This window comes from Rhinichthys klamathensis, unplaced genomic scaffold (assembly GCF_029890125.1).
Source record: "Rhinichthys klamathensis goyatoka isolate OS25496 unplaced genomic scaffold, OSU_Roscu_1.1 h1tg001198l_1, whole genome shotgun sequence".
Lineage (NCBI taxonomy): Eukaryota > Metazoa > Chordata > Actinopteri > Cypriniformes > Leuciscidae > Rhinichthys > Rhinichthys klamathensis.
The window spans coordinates 12,501-30,358 of NW_026607382.1; the positions used below are offsets into that span (position 1 = coordinate 12,501).

Consider the following 17,858-nt stretch of genomic DNA (forward strand, 5'->3'; position numbering starts at 1 on the left):
TACTCACACACACACACACACACACACACACACACACACACACACACACACCCGACCCCTAAACCTACTCATCACAGACACACACACACACACACCCGACCCCTAAACCTACTCATCACAGACACACACACACACCCGACCCCTAAACCTACTCACACACACACACACACACACACACACACACACACACACACCCGACCCCTAAACCTACTCATCACAGACACACACACACACACACCCGACCCCTAAACCTACTCATCACAGACACACACACACACCCGACCCCTAAACCTACTCACACACACACACACACACACACACACACACACACACACACACACACACACACACACACACACACACACACACACACACACACACACACACACACCCGACCCCTAAACCTACTCATCACACACACACACACACACACACCCGACCCCTAAACCTACTCATCAGACACACACACACACACACCCGACCCCTAAACCTACTCATCACACACACACACACACACACACACACACACACCTAACCCCTAAATCTACCCATCACAGAAAACTTTCTGCATTTTTACATTTTCAAAAACATATAATTTAATGTTTATTAACCCATTTCCCTCGTGGGAACCGATGACTGGACCCTCAAAGGTGCTCTTGTGTACTATCCTTGTGTATATAAACCTATACACACACACACCAATTACAGTGACCTTCATCACTCCATCTGATTGGCACACACACACACACATCAGTTCAGATCTCCACTTCATCTGTCTCAGTTCCTTCATCATCACACACACTGCTCTGTCCATCACACACTGCATAATTAATTATTCATGTGTCCTTCCCTCAGCTCTGACCTCTAATCAAGAGATGTATAGTGTGTGTGTGTGTGTGTAACAATGCTGCCAGAAACCACAGGATTGATTGACTGATGACATCACAGCATGAGGTCACCACTTCCTGTCCAGTGCCATGACATCACTCATTGATCTGTGTGTTTCAGGCGCAGAACTGACGTATATCTGACCGATACTGTAAAAGGGTCGTTATAATCAGTTTTATATAATGTGTGTGGCTCATAGAGTTGCGTTCTACAACTTCTGTGTCTCTTTCATCCTGTATTGCGTGCGGATGAAGAGATGAGGACGAGTGCGGGGCATTTCAGAGATTTGACCCATATAAACTGCAGTGAAATATTTATAGAAATAAGTGACCTAATTAAACACTTAAAAGAGCAGCAGCAGCTCTGAGCACCAACCCATTATCCTCTCTCTCTCTCTCTCACACACACACACACACACACACGCGTGTTTGACTTACGCAGGAAATACTCTGATGCGTCGGCTTGATAGTCCGCGTCTTCAGGAAAGTGATCGATCTGTTTACACATGCCTTTAAAATTCCCTGAGAAAGACAGAGAGACAGTCTGACATCCATAAAGAGCAAGCAGTGATGATTTCAGCTTCTGTCAGTGTGTGTGTGTGTGTGTGTGTGTGTGTGTGTGTGTGTGTGTGTGTGTGTGTGTGTGTGTGTGTGTGTGTTAAAATAAACATCATGTTTAATGGCTGATTTCTCAGTAAAGAACTAAACATAATCCTGAGATAAACCAATCAGAGAAGACCCTGTTACCATGGAAACATAAATTATGATTAGTTACTTCTGAATGACGTCACTGAGTCGAACGATACACACACTACTGTTCAAAAGTTTGAGGTCTGTAAGATTTTTTGTAAAGGAACTAATACTTTTATTCTGCTAGGACGCATTAAATTGATCAAAGGTGACAGGAAAGACATTCATAATGTTACAAAAGATTCTATTTCAAATAAATGCTGTTCTTTTGAACTTTCTGTTCATCAAAGAATCCTGAAGAATAAAATGTATGACGGTTTCCACAGAAATATGAACTGTTTTCAACACCGATAATAATCATAAATGTTTCTTGAGCATCAGATCCTCATATTAGAGTGATTTCTGGAGGATCATGTGACACTGAAGACTGGAGTAATGATGCTGAAATTCATCTCTTAAGCCTACTACAAATACTATTATAAGTATATTTTATACAATAATATATTTAATATATAATATTATTAAATATTTGGCTTGAACATCAGCCCTCCAGCCCCAAATGTTGAAGGTTGTTGCTGATGTAGGTTTGTGAGGGCTGAACCTGCAGCTGACCTCTGACCTCTGACCTCTGTCACATGATCTCTCTTCCCCTGCAGGATAACTGCAGTACTCTGTACACTCTCTCTCTCTCTCTCTCTCTCTCTCTCTCTCTCTCTCTCTCTCTCTCTCGGTTTTGCTGCTGTATGCATGTATGTTGCATAACCGCATTACATAATTCACTGTTCTCCACACGTGAGTGTGTGAGTGAGTGTAAGTGATTAGGAGCGTGTCTGACACGATTACCCTTATTCCAATGATCTCTGAGATCAAACACACACACACACACACACACACACACACACACACACACGTCACTAATATCTATAGGATGAAGCGGCATTTATGCCTCAGTCCTGATGACATCATCATCTGATGCACAAACACACTGTCAACATTCCCAGCATATGTGAGGAATCACATACACTGAGACAGACAGACGGGCATTTCACACCCGCTGAAAGGTGACTCGACACACACACACACACACACACACACATACACACACACACACACACACACACAAACTGGTCCTGTGTGTGTCGTCACCTTTCATTGGGAGTGAAATGTTCTCAGTGGAGCTGGAAACATCTCAATACCCGTCTGTCTGTCTGTCAGCAGCACTGTCTCAGTGTATGTGATCTCACTCTGATATAAACAGCCATACTGCATCATCACCTGTCTCACTGCATCATCACCTGTCTCACTGCATCAACGCCTGTCTCACTGCATCATCACCTGTCTCACTGCATCATCACCTGTCTCACTGCATCAACGCCTGTCTCACTGCATCATCACCTGTCTCACTGCATCATCACCTGTCTCACTGCATCATCACCTGTCTCACTGCATCATCACCTGTCTCACTGCATCATCACCTGTCTCACTGCATCATCACCTGTCTCACTGCATCATCTCCTGTCTCTCTGCATCATCACCTGTCTCTCTGCATCATCACCTGTCTCACTGCATCATCACCTGTCTCGCTGCATCATCACCCGTCTCACTGCATCATCACCTGTCTCACTGCATCATCACCTGTCTCACTGCATCATCACCTGTCTCTCTGCATCATCACCTGTCTCACTGCATCATCACCTGTCTCACTGCATCATCACCTGTCTCACTGCATCATCACCTGTCTCACTGCATCATCACCTGTCTCACTGCATCATCACCTGTCTCACTGCATCATCTCCTGTCTCACTGCATCATCACCTGTCTCACTGCATCATCTCCTGTCTCTCTGCATCATCACCTGTCTCACTGCATCATCACCTGTCTCGCTGCATCATCACCCGTCTCACTGCATCATCTCCTGTCTCTCTGCATCATCACCTGTCTCACTGCATCATCACCTGCATCATCACCTGTCTCACTGCATCATCTCCTGTCTCTCTGCATCATCACCTGTCTCACTGCATCATCACCTGTCTCACTGCATCATCATCACCTGTCTCACTGCATCCTCACCTGTCTCACTGCATCATCACCTGTCTCACTGCATCATCACCTGTCTCACTGCATCATCACCTGTCTCACTGCATCATCACCTGTCTCACTGCATCATCTCCTGTCTCTCTGCATCATCACCTGTCTCACTGCATCATCTCCTGTCTCGCTGCATCATCACCCGTCTCACTGCATCATCTCCTGTCTCTCTGCATCATCACCTGTCTCACTGCATCATCACCTGTCTCACTGCATCATCACCTGTCTCACTGCATCATCACCTGTCTCACTGCATCATCACCTGTCTCGCTGCATCATCACCTGTCTCACTGCATCATCACCTGTCTCACTGCATCATCACCTGTCTCACTGCATCATCATCACCTGTCTCACGGCATCATCTCATGTCTCACTGCATCATCACCTGTCTCACTACATCATCACCTGTCTCACTGCATCATCACCTGTCTCACTGCATCATCACCTGTCTCACTGCATCATCTCATGTCTCAGTGCATCATCACCTGTCTCACTGCATCATCTCATGTATAAGTGCATCATCACATGTCTCACTGCATCATCACCTGTCTCACTGCATCATCACCTGTCTCACTGCATCATCATCACCTGTCTCACGGCATCATCTCATGTCTCACTGCATCATCACCTGTCTCACTACATCATCACCTGTCTCACTGCATCATCACCTGTCTCATTGCATCATCTCATGTCTCAGTGCATCATCACCTGTCTCACTGCATCATCTCATGTCTCAGTGCATCATCACCTGTCTCACTGCAACATCTCATGTATAAGTGCATCATCACATGTCTCACTGCATCATCACCTGTCTCACTGCATCATCGCATGTCTCACTGCATCATCACCTGTCTCATTGCATCATCTCATGTCTCAGTGCATCATCACCTGTCTCACTGCATCATCACCTGTCTCACTGCATCATCACCTGTCTCACTGCATCATCACCTGTCTCACTGCATCATCGCATGTCTCACTGCATCATCACCTGTCTCACTGCATCATCTCATGTCTCAGTGCATCATCTCATGTATTAGTGCATCATCACATGTCTCACTGCATCATCACCTGTCTCACTGCATCATCACTGGTCTCACTGCATCATCTCATGTCTCAGTCCATCATCACCTGTCTCACTGCATCATCACCTGTCTCACTGCATCATCTCATGTATTAGTGCATCATCACCTGTCTCACTGCATCATCTCATGTGTTAGTGCATCATCACCTGTCTCACTGCATCATCACCTGTCTCACTGCATCATCACCTGTCTCTCTGCATCATCACCAGTCTCACTGCATCATCATCACCTGTCTACCTGCATCATTCATCACCTGTCTCACTGCATCATCACCTGTCTCTCTGCATCATTCATCACCTGTCTCATTGCATAATCATCACCTGTCTCACTGCATCATCTCATGTCTCACTGCATCATCACCTGTCTCAGTACATCATCACCTGTCTCCCTGCATCATCTCGTCTCACTGCATCATCTCATGTCTCACTGCATCATCACCTGTCTCACTGCATCATCTCATGTCTCACTGCATCAGCTCATGTCTCACTGCATCATCACCTGTCTCACTGCATCATCACCTGTCTCACTGCATCATCACCTGTCTCACTGCATCAACACCTTTCTCACTGCATCATCACCTGTCTCACTGCATCATCACCTGTCTCACTGCATTATCACCTGTCTCACGGCATCATCACCTGTCTCACTGCATCATCACCTGTCTCACTGCATCATCACCTGTCTCACTGCATCATCTCCTGTCTCACTGCATCATCACCTGTCTCACTGCATCATCACCTGTCTCACAGCATCATCTCCTGTCTCACTGCATCAACACCTTTCTCACTGCATCATCACCTGTCTCACTGCATCATCACCTGTCTCACTGCATCATCACCTGTCTCACAGCATCATCTCCTGTCTCACTGCATCAACACCTTTCTCACTGCATCATCACCTGTCTCACTGCATCATCACCTGTCTCACTGCATCATCTCCTTTCTCACTGCATCATCACCTGTCTCACGGCATCATCACCTGTCTCACTGCATCATCACCTGTCTCACTGCATCATCACCTGTCTCACTGCATCAACACCTGTCTCACTGCATCATCACCTGTCTCACTGCATCATCACCTGTCTCACTGCATCATCACCTGTCTCACTGCATCATCTCCTTTCTCACTGCATTATCACCTGTCTCACGGCATCATCACCTGTCTCACTGCATCATCACCTGTCTCTCTGCATCATCACCTGTCTCACTGCATCATCACCTGTCTCACTGCATCAACACCTGTCTCACTGCATCATCACCTGTCTCACTGCATCATCACCTGCATCATCACTTGTCTCACTGCATCATCTCCTTTCTCACTGCATCATCACCTGTCTCACTGCATCATCACCTGTCTCACTGCATCATCACCTGTTTTCACAGCATCATCTCCTGTCTCACTGCATCAACACCTTTCTCACTGCATCATCACCTGTCTCACTGCATCATCACCTGTCTCACTGCATTATCTCCTTTCTCACTGCATCATCACCTGTCTCACGGCATCATCACCTGTCTCACTGCATCATCACCTGTCTCACTGCATCATCACCTGTCTCACTGCATCAACGCCTGTTTCACTGCATCATCACCTGTCTCACAGCATCATCACCTGTCTCACTGCATCATCACCTGTCTCACTGCATCAACGCCTGTCTCACTGCATCATCACCTGTCTCACTGCATCATCACCTGTCTCACTGCATCATCACCTGTCTCACTGCATCATCTCCTTTCTCACTGCATCATCACCTGTCTCACTGCATCATCTCCTTTCTCACTGCATCATCACCTGTCTCACTGCATCATCACCTGTCTCACTGCATCATCACCTGTCTCACAGCATCATCTCCTGTCTCACTGCATCAACACCTTTCTCACTGCATCATCACCTGTCTCACTGCATCATCACCTGTCTCACTGCATCATCACCTGTCTCACTGCATCAACGCCTGTCTCACTGCATCATCACCTGTCTCACGGCATCATCACCTGTCTCACTGCATCAACGCCTGTCTCACTGCATCATCACCTGTCTCACGGCATCATCACCTGTCTCACTGCATCAACGCCTGTCTCACTGCATCATCACCTGTCTCACTGCATCATCACCTGTCTCACGGCATCATCACCTGTCTCACTGCATCAACGCCTGTCTCACTGCATCATCACCTGTCTCACTGCATCAACGCCTGTCTCACTCTTCTGCCAGCCCAGATGTAAAGTCTAACCTTGATTGATTGACTGTAATAACTGCATGAGAGTCTGAAGGGAATCACACACACACACACACACACACACACACATTGATTGAATCGTCTTGTATCCCGTAAGTGAGTGTGTGACACAGATCTCGAGCTCATTTTAATCTCCTCTCACTGGAGCAGAAGCCGTTTTACAGACCCAGAAACTGATCGAGTGAAGAGCACAAGAGCTTCAGCGATACAGAGGGTGGAAGAATGAACGATTGCTTCATTTACGTGCAACAATGTTGTGATATTAGCGCTGCAACCACAATAAATCCATTAAAATCGATAACCGATGAAAATAATTGCCTGTCACATCATCATCTTACAGCACTGAATAACATGAAATAACATATTTTATGGACAAAACACAAACCCTGCCTCAGCAAAATGAAACACAAAAACAGTCATTTTGTTGTTGGACATTAAATTCTACATATGTGAGTATTTTTATGAGAGTAGTAACTGTAACTTATAGAATATAACTGGATATCAATGTAAGAAGAAATGATGAAGAAATTACAGTAACAGAGGAGCGAATGTGTGTTAACACTTAATTTAACATTTTTTTTCAGTAAAATAGAGAATAAATTTGCCTTTTTATCAGATTACTGTAATCAAAGAAATAAAGTGACAGTTTCGTCGATTACCAAAACAGGCCAAGACCCCCATCTGACCTGTATCCATAGCAACTGAGGGGTCAAAGGTTAAAAGCCTGATCTGCATATCTCCAAGGAGAGATGAAACCATCCTGATCTCAGACCAGAGAGAAAACACAGGACACGAGAGAGAGCGAGCGAGAGAGAGAGAGAGAGAGAGAGAGAGAGGGAGAGAGGGAGAGAGGGAGAGAGAGATAGAGAGAGATTCATGTGACATCATAAGGAAGTGCTCTTATTCGTAAGATCCTGTTCTCCTTGATGCTGATTGGCTGATTCTCTCACTTATGTATAAACTGGCAGAATCTCATGCATTCAGTAGTTTGGGGTCGGTCAGATGTTTCTGAAAGAGTCTCTTCTGCTCACCAATGCAGCATTTATTTGATCAAAAATACAGTAAAAACAGTGAAATATTATTCTAATGTAAATCAGCTGTTTCTAAGTGAATATATATGGCGCTTTTCCATTACCAGTACCAGCTCGACTCGACTCGGCTCGACTCGACTCGGCTCGCTTTTGCTCCGTTTTCCATTGCAGAAAGTACCGCCACAAACAGTACCCGGTCGTCATAGCGACGCATTTCGTTTCTCGTTGCCCCATCAAGCTCTCGCTGGATCCTCTCTTCGGCAACCAAACAAAGGAATGTCTGCACCTCCTCGTTTGACCACGGCGTATTCTTCCGAGTTGCCATAATAATAGTAGTAAGTTTAGTAACTATCTCTGGCCAAACTATTTAAAAATGGCGGGGTTATTCTGGATACTCCATCTGGCGCGTGCAATGATGACGCAGATTCTCTGTGACCAATCAGCAGTCGGCATTGTTTTCACGTCACATTTTAGTATCGGCTTAGCTCGCCTCAGCTCGCTTCTAGAACCTCGCCGGAGGTGGTACGAAAAAAAGTACCCGAAAGCAGGTACAGGTACAACTTTTACACAGTGGAAAACCAAACGAAGGCGAGTCGAGTCGAGCCGAGCCGAGGCGAGCTGGTACTGTGTAGTGGAAAAGCGCCTATAGCTTACCAGTTCACAAAATGAATGAAATGCATAGCTGATTAAAAAAACTGGATGACTAGTAATTTCCTATTACTTAATTCTGAAAAAACAGAGATTCTAATTATTGGCCAAACTTCCTCACGTAATAACCTAGAATACTGTTTAACACTTGATGGCTGTGTGTGTGTGTGTGTGTGTGTGTGTGGGCTCTTTGATACAAATCTTTCATTTGAAAGTCATGTGTCTAGCATCTGTAAAATCGCATTCTTCCATCTTAAAAATGTATCTAAATTACGTCATATGCTCTCAATGACGAATGCGTAACAGTTAGTTCATGCGTTCATGACCTCAAGGCTAGATTACTGTAATGCTCTACTGGGTGGTTGCCCTGCACGCGTAATAAACAAACTCCAGCTGGTCCAAAACGCAGCCGCTCGAGTTCTTACCAGAACCAGGAAGTATGACCATATTAGCCCGGTTCTGTCAACACTGCATTGGCTCCCTATTAAACATCGTATACATTTAAAAATATTGTTGATTACTTACAAAGCACTAAATGGTTTAGCTCCGCAGTACTTGAGCGAGCTCTTAACGCATTATAGTCCTTCACGTCTATTGCGATCTCTAAACTCCGGCCAGTTGATAATACCTAGAATATCGAAATCGACTGCAGGCGGGAGATCCTTTTCCTATTTAGCACCAAAACTCTGGAACAGTCTTCCTAACATTGTCCGGGAAGCAGACACACTCTGTCAGTTCAAAGCTAGACTAAAAACACATCTCTTTGACCTAGCATACACATAATACATTATAAATTCCTATTATTCAATTAGGCTGCATAGATCAGGTCAGCCGGAACCGGGAACACTTCCTACAACACCCGATGTTCTCGTTACATCATAAGAAGAATGGCATCTACGCTAATGTCAGTCTTTCTGTTTATCCCGAGGTTTACTGAAGTCAGCCGGACCCGGGCCGTATCCGGATCAGACGGTGGACCTGCGCCTGTACACGTCCACATCACATCCCGGCAGTGCAGCCTCATCAGCGCTGTGAAGGCCTCATCGACACCGCAACAAACCCGTCTCCATACCGGCGTGACTCCGACCTCCAACCAGAGGCAACTGGGTAATATTGTGAATGTTCTGATCCAATCTGACCTCTGACCTGTAATGCTGCCTGAATCATAATCATAATCATACACTGTTCGCTCGTTGGCTAGGAGAACTGAGCGACTGGTTTCTCACAAGGGTTTTCTCCATTCTGTCACTGATCATTACTGGTTCCTGTCGCCTTTGTCGCCTTAGTCTTTTGTCTTGCTTAGATGGGGATTTTATATTTAACAATATTATTACAACATTACTTTCCTGTTATCTCTGTAAAGCTGCTTTGAAACAATCTGTATTGTAAAAAGTGCTATATAAATAAAGGAGACTTGACTTGAATATATAGTAAACTGTAATTTATTCCTGTGATCAAAGCTGAATTTCAGCATCATTACTCCAGTCTTCAGTGTCACATGATCCTCCAGAAATCACTCTAATATGAGGATCTGATGCTCAAGAAACATTTATGATTATTATCAATGTTGAAAACAGTCATATATTCGTGGAAAACGTTGATGCATTTAATTAATAGAAGTATCTTCAGGTCCTTCTACACACTGAAACACTTCTGACATTAATCATGTTCATCCAGATCAAATATAAAGTCGTCAATCTAATCACATCCCTGCAGTCACAAACTATGAACTCATAAACTCAGTCCAACTGCAACTCTAAAGAACAAAACAATAAATCCTAATGTACACCAATCAACATAAATAACCAGTTAGATGAACACATCTGTGACCAATATCAAAGCAAACCTAAACGAAATATTGATGCAGAGACACATTTACTGTATGTGTGTAGTTCATAATCTGCTGTATAATGCGTTTCCAGATTAATAGTTTTTAATAAACAAGTTATTTTTTTTACATTTTGAGTTTTACTCCATGAATCATCTATTCAGAAAGAGCAACATGACATAATAAACTGATAAAACAAGGCATAAAAACCTGTCCACACGAGACTGATGATCTGCGGCTCAGTGAGGTCACAGAGGTCAGAGGTCAGAGGTCACCGCTGACAGTGACATAACAGGCCATCAAACCTCCCTCAGGACACTCGAGCTCCAGAACATCGACTGACCCTCCTTACAAGCGTCACACGAATACTCAACATCATAATAAAAATGGTGTAGAACAAGGTTTTCTCAAAGTTATGAACAAACATCCTTCCAGAAACATTAATAGAACATTCATTTAGTGTTTTCAAGACTTTAATAATGATCTTAGCACAAAATCATTATGTATACATCGTTCATGGAATGTTTTTTAAATGTAACATGTTTCGGAACGTTCAGAGAACATTCAAAAGTAACGTTCCATAATGTGTGAAGAATGATGAAATGGAATGTTCCTTTAACGTTTGTATCCTCCTCATCCCTGATGATCTGACTGTGTTATGAATTATGAGCGGCACTTCCGGTTCGGGGAACTTCCATTCAGAAAGACTGAAACGTATCATTTCAAATCATAAGGTTTCCCTACAAATAAGTCAGTTTTCCTTCATGCTTTATGTGTATCGTCAGCGGTCGGATTCGCTTCCATGGTGCTGTCAGTCTGTGAGGGAAACTGAACGCTATTGGCTATTTGAAAAGGGGGAGGAGCCATTCAATATGCCCCGCCTTCGCTTCTTGTTTCAGTGGAGATTACGTCAGCGCAGCGAACAATCCAAGGCACTTCAGTGGGACTTTAAAGGGATACTCCACCGGTTTTTCATATTAAACTATGTTATTCCCTTAACTAAGACGAGTTGATACATACCTCTCTCGTCTCAGTGCGTGCACTATATCGCTCTGTATTGCCGCAAAACTGTTAGCACTTAGCTTAGCCCAGTGCATTAAATATGGGCCAAAAAGAGAAGCGACCAAACACTTCCTCGTTTTCCCTATTTAAACACAGTTACTCGAGTAGTGTAACTCGACCTAGGCTGGTGACACAAAATAAAACGTTGCTCTTTTCTAAGCGTTTAAAATTGATGACTATATTGTATGGCGGAATACCATAACAAGTGCCTTTGAGCACTTCGACTTGGCGCAATAATATCATCACTCGTGAAAAGTCCTCTTACCGGCTCCCGCTTCCTCTCCCCTCCCTCTCATTTCCGTCAATACAACCAACATGACTTTACTACTTGTGCTATTAGCAAACTGCAGATCATTTGCAATGGCGGACTTTGTAGATGATTGTGACTTCTTTGTAGCAGACCCAGAGCCATATCTGTTTGAACCCGAGTACACGGAGGAGGAATTAGCTCTTATGGACCGTGAGAGGGAAGAAAGATATGATCCAGAACAGACCGGAGCTGACGAAAGACCACGGGCAAACAGCAATTGGTGGTGCAAGTGTGACTGTTGCGAACAGATGCCGACCGAAATTGAGAGCCTGTGCTGTTTAGAATGGGACCAGGTATTGCCATCGAAGGTGGGGGTCAGTGTAGATCCAGAAGACCCTGGACAAATCGCATGTGTCGCGGCAAGCGACGCGTTTGCAGCGATGATTCACCCGGCAGTCGTAAAATTTTTCTTCCCTCTCACGGTCCATAAGAGCTAGGGGTGTAACGATATTCGAACCGAACCGAAAAACCGCGATACAGAACACACGATTCGAATCGCGATACTCTCATTGCAAACCGAACACGCCCCTCCGCGCCCCCTGCTACCCCGGCCCCGCCCAGCCCGGCTCAATGGACCTCATGTCTTGTGTACAGTACACAACGAATTCAGTTTTGTAGCCTAACCACCATTAACACCAAATAACAAGCTCCGTGTTTTGTTACTTTCGATAATAAGCAAGGTGTAATCTTTCAAATTCTGTCTATTTGATCACGAAATTCAAACAATAAATGGCGTTTTGGCGCTCTTTGATGTGGCGTGACAGATCGCTGTATGCCTACTAAGCTCCTCATTTCAAGCGGCAGCGCGGCGCGCGGGTAAACGCGATCATCTCTTCCTCAGTTACAGAATGGACACCTGAAGGTATGTTGAAAGATGCAGTATACTTACTGAAAGGCATCATAACTCGTGTAATCGCTCAATCAGTGTTTCAGCAGCGGAAAGACGTCAATAAAACAGCATAGCTTGTCACTAGCATTATATTTACCTCAACAGCCAAGTGATTCAGTGTCCACAACTTTGGTTCCTATCAAATGAACTCTTGCACTAAATAAATGCACCATGTTAGCCTATATATTATATTTTACTTAACCTGTTAATGATATCTTGATTATTTAATGTATGTTTAAAATATCTTTCATGAAAATGACAACTGTGTAAAGTATTATATTTCAATAACAAATTAGAGTAAAAACACAAGTTAATGCAAAACCTGCCTTATGTTCAGTTTACATGTTTTCATACAATGTGTTGTGTGTTGATTATTATATCTAAAAAATAAATAGCATCTGAATTTAGGTTAAAACTCTAGGCTACAACCTTTAATGTTATAGTAATTAGCAGATTTTTTTTTAATCCTTGTGAAACGTTTAATTGTAATTGAATTAATTTAAAGACAAAGATAATTTTTTCGTTAAACCACTGTTTAAAAAAAGAAAAAAAAAAGCAATTTTAGCTTTCTAAACCGAACCGAATCGAACCGAGACGTCAAAACCGTGGGAAAACCGAACCGTCAATTTTGTGTATCGTTACACCCCTAATAAGAGCTAATTCCTCCTCCGTGTACTCGGGTTCAAACAGATATGGCTCTGGGTCTGCTACAAAGAAGTCACAATCATCTACAAAGTCCGCCATTGCAAATGATCTGCAGTTTGCTAATAGCACAAGTAGTAAAGTCACGTTGGTTGTATTGACGGAAATGAGAGGGAGGGGAGAGGAAGCGGGAGCCGGTAAGAGGACTTTTCACGAGTGATGATATTATTGCGCCAAGTCGAAGTGCTCAAAGGCACTTGTTATGGTATTCCGCCATACAATATAGTCATCAATTTTAAACGCTTAGAAAAGAGCAACGTTTTATTTTGTGTCACCAGCCTAGGTCGAGTTACACTACTCGAGTAACTGTGTTTAAATAGGGAAAACGAGGAAGTGTTTGGTCGCTTCTCTTTTTGGCCCATATTTAATGCACTGGGCTAAGCTAAGTGCTAACAGTTTTGCGGCAATACAGAGCGATATAGTGCACGCACTGAGACGAGAGAGGTATGTATCAACTCGTCTTAGTTAAGGGAATAACATAGTTTAATATGAAAAACCGGTGGAGTATCCCTTTAACGGATGTTACACCCATTTTTTGCTAGCTGGGAATTGTTTACAGTTTGGTTTGTTTCATTATTATGATCAGGCAGAGTTCATGTTAGGACACCGAAGACAAAGTGATCCCTGTCTGGAGAAAGACAACATGCATGAGCTAACCTGAATTACTCCGTCTAAACCCAGGAGTTACTCAACCATGGATCAATTCTGCTGGATCCGTTTTGCACATTAAATCAAGAGTTATTTCGATTGTTACAGTGATCACTAAATATAGGCTAAGATGGTAAATTAAAAGCAGATTGTGCAGAAATTTAACAAAACCCTTAATAAATACTTTCCCTCTGACTTATGGTTGATACTCAATAAACTGAATTTCAACCAGAAATGAATGAATAAACTGAAGTCAGGCTTCACTGGATTCATTGATCAGGCCGAGATACGTCATATAAACCAGCACAAATCACTCGTGTCTCAGTCTGTGCAGTGAGGCTAACAGAACAAAGCAGAATTGTGAGATAAAAAGTCGCAATTTTATTCCTTTGCGGACACAAGCTTCAATATTCTTACTCTCAAAGATTGCTAATGCTCCAGCCACAGTCCGTTCTGCTCATACTTCTTTAGTGTTTTCTGTGCAAGTATTCATTAATATTTTAAACTATAGCTAAAGCCTCACATCTGAACACAGCAGACGCTGAACCTGCTGCAGAGAGCCTGACTGACAGCTGTCAATCACACTGCAAATCAAACAGGAAGTGCTTCCTGAAGCTTGAATATACGGATGTCAGTGTGAACAGCCTGAACATTCAAGACAACAGGTGAAGTTTTGAAGAACATTATGCAGCTCTTCATTAAGGACAATAAGAGACTCACAAAAGCACTATATGAAACCCGAGCTGAATAACGACACTGTGTCGTCTCTGGAGCTGTTTATAACTACACTAGTTTCAGAATAATATGATGAGGATCTTTGCACAGCTATGGAACTGAACTGAATTGTCTGTTTATAGACATCATCTATTTGATTTGATTATTTTCCTGTTTATTACTGTAAAGTTGCTTTGAAACACTCTATAAAGCACGACTATCTTCCTTCTGAAGATTTTCCGTGAATAATGAATTAAACTTGAACCTGTTTCTCGCACAAAACTATCACATGACTTCGGAAGACTCCCGTTCCCATTAAACTATAAAAACGTTACTTCTGAATGTTATCAAAACGTCCATTAAAAAAAAAAAAAAAAAACGTTTTCTCTTTTGTGCGAATGTTAATGGAACATTCCGTTGTATCATTCTTCAAACATTATGGAAACGTTAGTTTTAAATGTTCCATGAACGATTTATAAATAGTGTTTTTGTGCTAATGTTTTGAGAACATTATTAAAGACCAGACTTTGAAAGAACGTTCTATTAATGTTACTGGAAAGAATGTTTGTTCATCGTCATAAAAGTCCATCTATCCATCATAAAAGTGCATCATAAAAGTGCATCTATCCATCATAAAAGTGCATCTGTCCATCATAAAAGTGCATCTATCCATCATAAAAGTGCATCTATTCATCATAAAAGTGGATCTGTCCATCATAAAAGTGCATCTGTCCATCATAAAAGTGCATCTGTCCATCATAAAAGTGCATCTGTCCATCATAAAAGTGGATCTGTCCATCATAAAAGTGCATCTGTCCATCATAAAAGTGCATCTGTCCATCATAAAAGTGCATCTATCCATCATAAAAGTGCATCTGTCCATCATAAAAGTGCATCTATCCATCATAAAAGCGCATCTATCCATCATAAAAGTGCATCTATCCATCATAAAAGCGCATCTATCCATCATAAAAGTGCATCTGTCCATCATAAAAGTGCATCTATCCATCATAAAAGTGCATCTATCCATCATAAAAGTGGATCTGTCCATCATAAAAGTGCATCTGTCCATCATAAAAGTGCATCTGTCCATCATAAAAGTGCATCTGTCCATCATAAAAGTGGATCTGTCCATCATAAAAGTGCATCTGTCCATCATAAAAGTGCATCTGTCCATCATAAAAGTGCATCTATCCATCATAAAAGTGCATCTATCCATCATAAAAGTGGATCTGTCCATCATAAAAGTGCATCTGTCCATCATAAAAGTGCATCTGTCCATCATAAAAGTGCATCTGTCCATCATAAAAGTGGATCTGTCCATCATAAAAGTGCATCTGTCCATCATAAAAGTGCATCTGTCCATCATAAAAGTGCATCTATCCATCATAAAAGCGCATCTATCCATCATAAAAGTGCATCTATCCATCATAAAAGCGCATCTATCCATCATAAAAGTGCATCTATCCATCATAAAAGTGCATCTGTCCATCATAAAAGTGCATCTGTCCATCATAAAAGTGCATCTGTCCATCATAAAAGTGCATCTATCCATCATAAAAGCGCATCTATCCATCATAAAAGCGCATCTATCCATCATAAAAGTGCATCTATCCATCATAAAAGTGCATCTGTCCATCATAAAACTGCAACTCCTCCGCATTTACTCTCGACATGAGGAAAGGAGGGATGTCAGTCAATAAATGGGAGAACAAAGTAATTTGAAAAAGTAACAAAGATATTTTGTTGTAAATTTATAAGTAATGCGTTACATTACCAGTTACTTGACAAAAGTAATCTGATTACGTTACTTGTAATGCGTTACGCCCAACATTGATTATGAGCTTTAAAGATCTGCACAAATGAGTTTCTCCCCAAGACAGCATCATAGTGTCGGCCCAGATCCGGCCCACATCTGGATTCCACACGGCCCGGATCTGGACCGACACTGGCTGGGATTCAGATGCAGAACAACAGCAGGATTTCGATCTCCTACCTTGCAGACAGAAAAAAAAGTTTTTTGCTTATTTGTATGGTAAAAATTTTTCATCAGCAGCAAAGATATTGGTTAATAAAGTGAGATTAAATACATAAAGTAGAATATCTTTCTTATAATTGAGCATATTTAGTTATTGGAGGTTTGCGTAATATTCTGAGCTTGCATTTGATTGTGTTTTTACACAACAATCAGTGTCGGCCCAGATGTGGAATCCAGATGTGGGCCGGATCTGGGCCGACACTATGTTGCTGTCTGGGCAGATTTTCTTGATTTTTGATAGCAACATAGTGTCGGCCCAGATCCGGTACACATGGATTCCACACGGCCCGGATGTGGGCCGGATCTGGGCCGACACTATGTTGCCGTCTGGGATTCAGATGCAGAACGACAGCAGGATTTCGATCTCTTACCTTCCAGACAGCAGGTCCTCCACAGGCCCGAGTGGGTCATCACCTCCTCGTTTTTCTTGCCGGTCTCGTTCTCGTTGCTACTCTTCGTTTTGCAGACGCCGCGCGAGTACAGCCAATAGTCGGTTCCCACGGCGATGGTCATCAGACTGAAGGCGGCGAAGGCGCCCACCGTGGTCAGGAGCATCTGCACCCCGCGCTCAAACACTCCCATGCTGCCGCATTCCACGAAAGGGGAGACCCCTTTCCTCTTGATGTATAGGAAGTAAATATTTGTAAATTTAAGGGGACAAAGAAAGAAGAAACAAGGAGCCGGAGAGCCGAAAAGGGCCCTAGAGGAGTAGGGGCCAACAAAGGGCCGATGAATTGAGAACGAAGACAAGTGTGCGGGTCAACCTGCACCTACATGCTAACCCAACTGATTATGATTGACTTGAGTGGCACTCAATGGGAAGCTGAACATACTGCCATTCATCTTCACTCATTCTGGCCTGATCAGGCACGAGCCTTTAAATCCTCCGGACTGATGAATGGAAACCAGAATCACGTTCCCGAACCGCTGCCGGTCGAGTGGTGGCGCGCGCATCCATGAACCTAAAACCCGGAATATTCCAACAATGCGCGATTTAAAAACGAC

General features: G+C 43.1%; 1 protein-coding gene across 1 annotated transcript in view; it reads right to left on the minus strand.

The window, feature by feature from the left end:
- The window catches only part of cacng2b (calcium channel, voltage-dependent, gamma subunit 2b), a 22,791-nt gene extending 5,183 nt beyond the window's left edge, over positions 1–17,608 (minus strand). Inside the window, exons 1-2 of the mRNA XM_056244995.1 lie at positions 17,225–17,608; positions 1,326–1,409 (exon numbers count right to left, since the gene is read on the minus strand). Of these exons, the coding sequence (XP_056100970.1) occupies positions 1,326–1,409; positions 17,225–17,435 (295 nt within the window). The 5' untranslated portion in view covers positions 17,436–17,608. The remainder of the gene's footprint in view (positions 1–1,325; positions 1,410–17,224) is intronic.
- Between the last annotated feature and the right edge of the window lie 250 nt (positions 17,609–17,858).